This window comes from Protobothrops mucrosquamatus, unplaced genomic scaffold (genome assembly GCF_001527695.2).
Source record: "Protobothrops mucrosquamatus isolate PMUCROS unplaced genomic scaffold, P.Mucros_1.0 scaffold97, whole genome shotgun sequence".
Lineage (NCBI taxonomy): Eukaryota > Metazoa > Chordata > Lepidosauria > Squamata > Viperidae > Protobothrops > Protobothrops mucrosquamatus.
This window is the reverse complement of record NW_015386472.1, coordinates 369,435-375,791: the sequence shown is the minus strand read 5'-3', so window position 1 is coordinate 375,791 and position 6,357 is coordinate 369,435. Positions and strand designations below refer to the sequence as shown.

At 46.5% G+C, this 6,357-nt stretch overlaps 1 protein-coding gene across 1 annotated transcript in view; it reads right to left on the bottom strand.

Moving 5' to 3' along the window:
* Positions 1-6,357, bottom strand: part of LOC107284510 — a 23,776-nt gene that overhangs the window by 10,423 nt on the left and 6,996 nt on the right. The window contains exons 8-13 of the mRNA XM_029283458.1: positions 5,108-5,178; positions 3,803-3,891; positions 2,569-2,704; positions 1,576-1,663; positions 1,293-1,398; positions 892-1,014 (exon numbers count right to left, since the gene is read on the bottom strand). Coding sequence (XP_029139291.1) covers positions 892-1,014; positions 1,293-1,398; positions 1,576-1,663; positions 2,569-2,704; positions 3,803-3,891; positions 5,108-5,178 — 613 coding nt within the window. The remainder of the gene's footprint in view (positions 1-891; positions 1,015-1,292; positions 1,399-1,575; positions 1,664-2,568; positions 2,705-3,802; positions 3,892-5,107; positions 5,179-6,357) is intronic.

Genomic DNA, 6,357 nt, shown 5'->3' with positions numbered 1-6,357 from the left:
TTTTCTTTTATATTTTACCTACTCATGTAGAATAATATACTTTGTGGAGTTAGAGATATTAATATTTGTTTACTTATATTTGAATATTATCCTGGGATTAGGTTTGGGAAGTCCGGGGGGGTGGGGGGTGGGTTTTCTTACAGTATTGTGTAATATTTGTGATGTTTTTTTCTATGATGAAAAATAATAAAAAATTTATATTGAAAAAAAAAAAAGGAAATATTAGATTGGCCTTTGTTATTTTAAAATTATATTTAAAACCCCGCTAAAAATTACCCCTTAGGCCAGTCCTGCTAGTTGAAATAGCCATGTCTTAAGGGCGCGGTTGAAGTCCGCGGTTGAAGTTGAAGTCCATACCTCTTAAAGTCCCTGAGGTTGAGAAACACTGGTCTAAGTAAAATGTGGGCACTGATAGTCACTGGTTGCCGTGAATTATATTAACCTAGTTAATATAATTTGGACCTTGTTTCTCTTAAGGACTCTGAAACAGCTTGACCAGTGAGTTCCTGCCTTGATAGTCTGTCAGAGGTCCCCATGCTTCCTTTCACACATCCATCCATCCATCCATCCATCCAAATGCATCCCCCCCAAATGTGATGGATCAAAAGAGCACAAAAAGGCCTTCCAAACTGAGGTAGGGGTTTTGGGTTCGAGAGAGGCTGTTCCAGCCCTTCAGAAGTATCTCAGGATGTTCAAAATTCTTTTTGGAAGGAGAGGACGGCCTCTTTCCTGAACCAGGAAGTTGAAGAAGGTCTTCTGTGCTTGGAAGGCTTGGTCAGAGCAGGCCACCCAAGCTGGAGATGCTTCATCTTTGGAGGCAGTGACAGATCCTGGGTGAGTCTACCTGGGGACTCTCCCCACTACCCAGCTGTTGAGGTCTACGGGGCTCACCACGAAACTTCTGCAGGAGGCTCTCCATCAGGCAGGTTAACGGCAAGGCCAGCAAGGCCAGGATGAAGGCCACGTTGAAGTTCAGGAAGCCATTGATGAAGTAGAAGGACCAGGGCTCTGTGCCTGCAGGAAGGAAGAAAAAGGTCAGGCGCTCCCTGGAGGATCTATCCCAGCCAGGAGTGTGTGTGTGTGTGTGTGTGTGTGTGTGTGTGTGTGTGAGAGAGAGAGAGAGAGGTGATCACTTTTTGTAACCACAGCTGACTTCCAATAAGCAAAGTTTTATTTCCATGGGGAAATAAAGCCTGGTGCCAGAGCCAAAAACCCAGGGAGGGGAAAGGAAGACCATGTGACCAGCCCACCAGCATCCCAAAACATTTTCTCCTGCCTGCAGATAGACTCACCGTAAAGGTCTGGCCCATGTGGGGTGAAGACGTTGTACAAGATGATGTTCAGAGGGGCTACCACCAGCTTCCCGTAGTGGTAGCTATCGATGGCCACCATGGGCACCTTCGTTGAGAAACAAACCACCATTCAGAACTTTGTCCTGCACTTTGGACCATGTTGTGCCAGCACTTGGATTCCCCAGTTTGGAAAATGCAAGATTTAGCTTAGTGAAAGGCGGGTTGTCCTCTGGGGTGAACGGTGATGCAGAATGACTGCTCTACCACAACTTAGGAGACTCACCAGAAACACCAGTAGAGACACCAAAGACCATTGCAGGAAGCTCTTCCACCGTCTTTTCAGGACCAGCAAGTCGAAGGCAATTGGGAGGCTGCCCAACGGAAGACCGGGGGATGGATTAGTGAAGGCGCGGGAAACTATTTTAGCTCAACGTAATACCTAATAGCCCAACCAAGGAATTACCAACTCAGACAAACAATCAAACAGTAACCAACAGCCTACTCAAGGAAGCACCAAGGTGATTCCCACCAACACAGACAGAGCCAGTCACCAGTACATATATGGAGCAAACCCTACTTCCTTCCGGTACTGATGCTACCTAGTTGGGTCTGTAAGAAAGCAGCCAAGCTCAGAGAGCACAAGGACTCCCCAGTCCTCCTCTTCCTCCTCCCCCACTCCAAGCCCTCCTCCCTTCTAGCACTGATGATGTTACCTAGTTAGGTAAAGAAACATCTGTAAGAAAGCAGCCAAGCTCAGAGAGCACCAAGGACCCCACAATTCTCCTCCTCTTCTATTTTTTCTTCTCCTCCACTCAGCACACCCTACTCTCTTCTAGCACTGCTGATACTACCTAGTTAGAAAGGTGGTATTTGGGAAGCCTCCTCCAATCCCAGTTCCCAAATGTTCAACCCTGGCAACTTTCAGATGGGTGGATTTCAATTCCCAGAATTCCCCAGACAGCACAGCTGAAGTCCACCCCACCTTAAAGTCATCAGGGTTGAGAAACACGGTCTCTGGGTGCTGCTGTTCATGGCCTGCCACATTTGTACTCAGGGTTAAATTGCAGGGTCCTTGGTGCTGAGGTTTTCTATTGTAGACGTTTCAAGACCCAGCTAGGTAACATCATCAGTGTCAGAAGGGAGTGGGGTTTGCACTGAGGATGTTGGCCACCTTAAAGTCACCACCCAAGGTTGAGAAACGCGGTCTCTGGATGCTGCTGTTCACAGCCTGCCATCCTGAACATTTCCATCATCTCTCCTTCTGACTCCCACTTACCCAAGGGCTGCACTGAACGGCCAGCCCACAATGGCTCCCGCGGCCACGCCCAGGACCGCCAACGAGGTTCGGTCCATGTACCAGCCTGTCATTGCTACGATGGTACAATACATGCAGAAGCTGCTGGGAAGGAAGGCTGAAAAGAAGAAGAGGCAGGAGGGAGAGATTGGCATCTGGAAAGCCACCCGGGCATGTCTGCCACGACGGGACAGGACTCTCTCAGGATGGAGGCCAGTGCACACCAGGAGCAGGCAACCCAAAAGAGGGATTTTACTCAGCTATGCTAAAGATGCTTTTTCACGAGGCAACTGGACTTTCTTGGTTTTTTTGTTTTAAGATGTCTCGCTTCTCAACAGAGGGGGAGGGATACGATACCACCTATCTTCAGTCTACAATCCTTTCAACAGTTCCAAGAAGGCTCCCTACACACTATTCAGATGACCCTGAGGGCACAGATAAACCTCCAAGTGGCCTCAACGACTCTCTGAAAGAAGGCAAATGACCAGCTGGTCTGCAAGGAGTATAAATCCTTCCGTTCCCCACCATCCAGTCAGAGCTGAAGAAGCTTCTTGGACGAGAAGGGAAATGTCTTCAAAGAAAAAACAACCAAGTCCAGTTGCCTGGTGAAAAAAGCATCTTAGGGATAACTGAGACCTGATGATGGAGAATCTCCATAGATAAATCTGTGTGCAAACAGAGTGGGCTTCAAGAATTAGGGCGCCATCTTTCCCTTCTCGAATCTGCAGAGAATCAGCAGCTGTCAGTACGTCTCCCTCTGTCTTCAAAACCAAAGGCCCCTCAACATTTCCTTACAGATGGTCCTCAACGTATGGCTGGTCCTCACACTCCTGACTGCTGCAACTTCCCCATGACTGCAATCCAGGGGTTTGTCAACTGGCTCACCATGATAATCACTGCAGGGTCCCGGGGTCACGTGATCGCCATTTGCAACCTTACTAGCCAGCCTCCGAATAAGTGAAGTCAACGGGGGAAGCAGCAGGGAAGATTACAAATCACAATTGTGTGATGTCTCGCTTAGCGACTGCAGTGATTCACTTAACGACCGCGGCAAAAAAGGTCATAAAACTGGGTGCGGTCTCGCGATGCCTTGCTTAATGATTGCACTGCTTAACAAAGAATTTTCCAGCCCCGGTTAGGTGATCTTAAGTTGAAAACTAGATGCACTTAATCAAATGGCAAAATCGGTCCCTGCCCGACTCGTTTCTTCACTTACCTGGGGCTGAACAGAACATCCCGGTACTAAGTATCAGGAAAGCCAGCATAAGTCTGCTCACGTGAAGCCCAAATTTCTTGCACACAGCCCTGGGAAACAGAGAAGAGAATCGGAGCCTGTTTGAGGTGGGGCCAAGCACTTAAGGATGGCTTACCTAGCTGAGATCTGCCAGCCTTGGAAAAGGCAGGCCACGCATTCTGTACAAGCAACTATATTTTTAGCTCAGTGATAAAACAGGCCTGCTGCTTGTGGAAGACTCCAGAGTGGAAGTGAAATGGAGTAAAAGCGAGCAAAGTATCCCAGTGATCTAAAACTAAGCTAAGCTAGCCCTAAAGTAAGGGGCTGCCACAGAGAAGGGGGGGGGGGTGTCAACTTATTTTCCAAAGCACCTGAAGGTAAGACAAGGAAAATATGAATGGAAACTAATCAAGGACAGAAGAAACCTGGAATTAAGGAGAAACTTAATTAAACTTAATTAGCACAATTAACCAGTGGAACAGCTTGCCCTCAGACTTTGTGGGCGTTCCATCACTGGAGATTTTTAAGAAGAGACTGGACAGTCATTTGTCTGTAATGGTATAGGGTCTCCTGCTTGAACAGGGGGGTTGGACTAGAAGGCCTTCAAGGTCCCTTACAACTCTGTGATTCTGTTTTGTTCTGTTCTGTTCAAACTGCTTCTGAAGCACTTGCTATCTTGAGCCCTTAACTCCTTTCCTAAAATTCTCGCTGGGCATCAGCCTCAAAGCAGCAGAGAAACAATACAATACAATACAGTACAGTACAGTTATGGCTGTACCCAATTCTTCTAATATTGCAATGCACTTTTTTTTTTTAAAAAAAATGGTATTCTACCATTTAACAACCTGGATAAAACAATACAGAAACCTACAGTTTTTAAAAAATTTAATTGATTCAGGCTTTCAGTGTGGCTGAGAAGACATGGATATCTTAAAACATGCCCAAGAGTTTTGTCACCAGTCAAGAATATATGTAGCTCAAACTGAACTATTGTGTATTCTCTGAATCTTGGGATTTTTCCGGCAGACGTCTCATTACCCGGCCAGTGCATGGGGGAATGAAGTTCGCTGGCTGTTTTGCCAACAAATTCTGCTCCTTCAGATATGGATGATGTGACCTAGCCTGGTAATGAAACATCTGCAGGAAGCCCATCAAGATCGGAGAATCCTAGGAACCAACATTTTTGCTGCAGTACTTTGCCTTAACTGTTACACAGCAGATTGAGAAATGCACCTGACAGCCACACAGTGCACAAAGATAACCGAGGAGGCCCTCGCCGATACTCACTTATAAAAATAAAGCTCGCAAACACAACTCAGGAAGGCCAAAAGGCAGCGCAGGAAGTAGAAGATGAGGACCTAGGAAGAACAGCTCCTGTTACATAACTTCTAGGAACAGACGGCGGTTGTGTTCACACAACATGCAGAGTGATAAACTTGCCAGGTTTTTTTTCTTCCCAATTCGATCCAGTTTGCCATTCGATATGTCAGGTTGATTAAATCATGATTCGATGAGACCTGGGTTTGTCATGTCGCAGAAGAGCAAAACTGCAGGCCTCAGAGCTGCCTCCCTCCCTCCCACATGAGCCTTTCCCCCAGCCTGGGCATGGCAGAGTTGCCAATAAAGCCACAACCTGGGAGCTGCAACCTCCCCAAAGAGGAAAAGCACAGAGGCCTACAACACACAATGTAAAAAAAGGGGAAAGAGCTCTACCTGCTGGCCAAGAACAGCAAGAGGAGAAGGAATCTCAGAGAGAGGAGACTCAAGACAGGGGAGGTTTAAGAAAGAAATGTTAATGCACACAGCTAGTCCTCGCTTAGCGACCATTCAAAATTACAATGGACATTGAAAAGGGATTTATGACCTGCATTTTGGGTGCTCAGCAACTTGTCCCCCATTATGACCATTTGCAGCATCCTGGGGTCATGTGACTGTGATTTGGGTTTTCCAGGAAACAAGCATTTACTTCCGGTTTCTGGCTGAAAACGCCCCATAGTGGACAATGGTTTTGCTTAATGACCTTGCCATTTGCTTTACAAACAGCCATGTTCACTTAACCACCACCAAATGAAGTCATAAAATCAAGTGCAGTCATGTGATCTTCCTTACGCCTGTCACAACTTACAACCAAAATTGTGGGCTTAATTATGGTTGTAAGTCAAGGACTACTTTTACTAATAATAATACAGAGCATAATATGTACAGTAATAGAGTATAGAATACTGAATAGTGATGGTATAGAGCATAGTAATTGCCTTAGTAGTAGTAACTCTCATAGTAATAACAGAAAGATAGCAATAGAACTGAATAAAAGAAACACCAACAAAAAAAATTATTTGGCTTCAGGCCGGGATACAGCACGGAAACGGCATTGGTCACATTGGTAAATGATCTCTGGAGGGCCCGGGACAGGGGTTGTTCCTCTGTCCTAGTTCTTTTGGACCTCTCAGCGGCTTTTGATACGGTGGACCACGGTATCATGCTGCGGCGTCTGGTTGAGTTGGGAGTGGGAGGCACGGTGATGCGGTGGTTCTCCT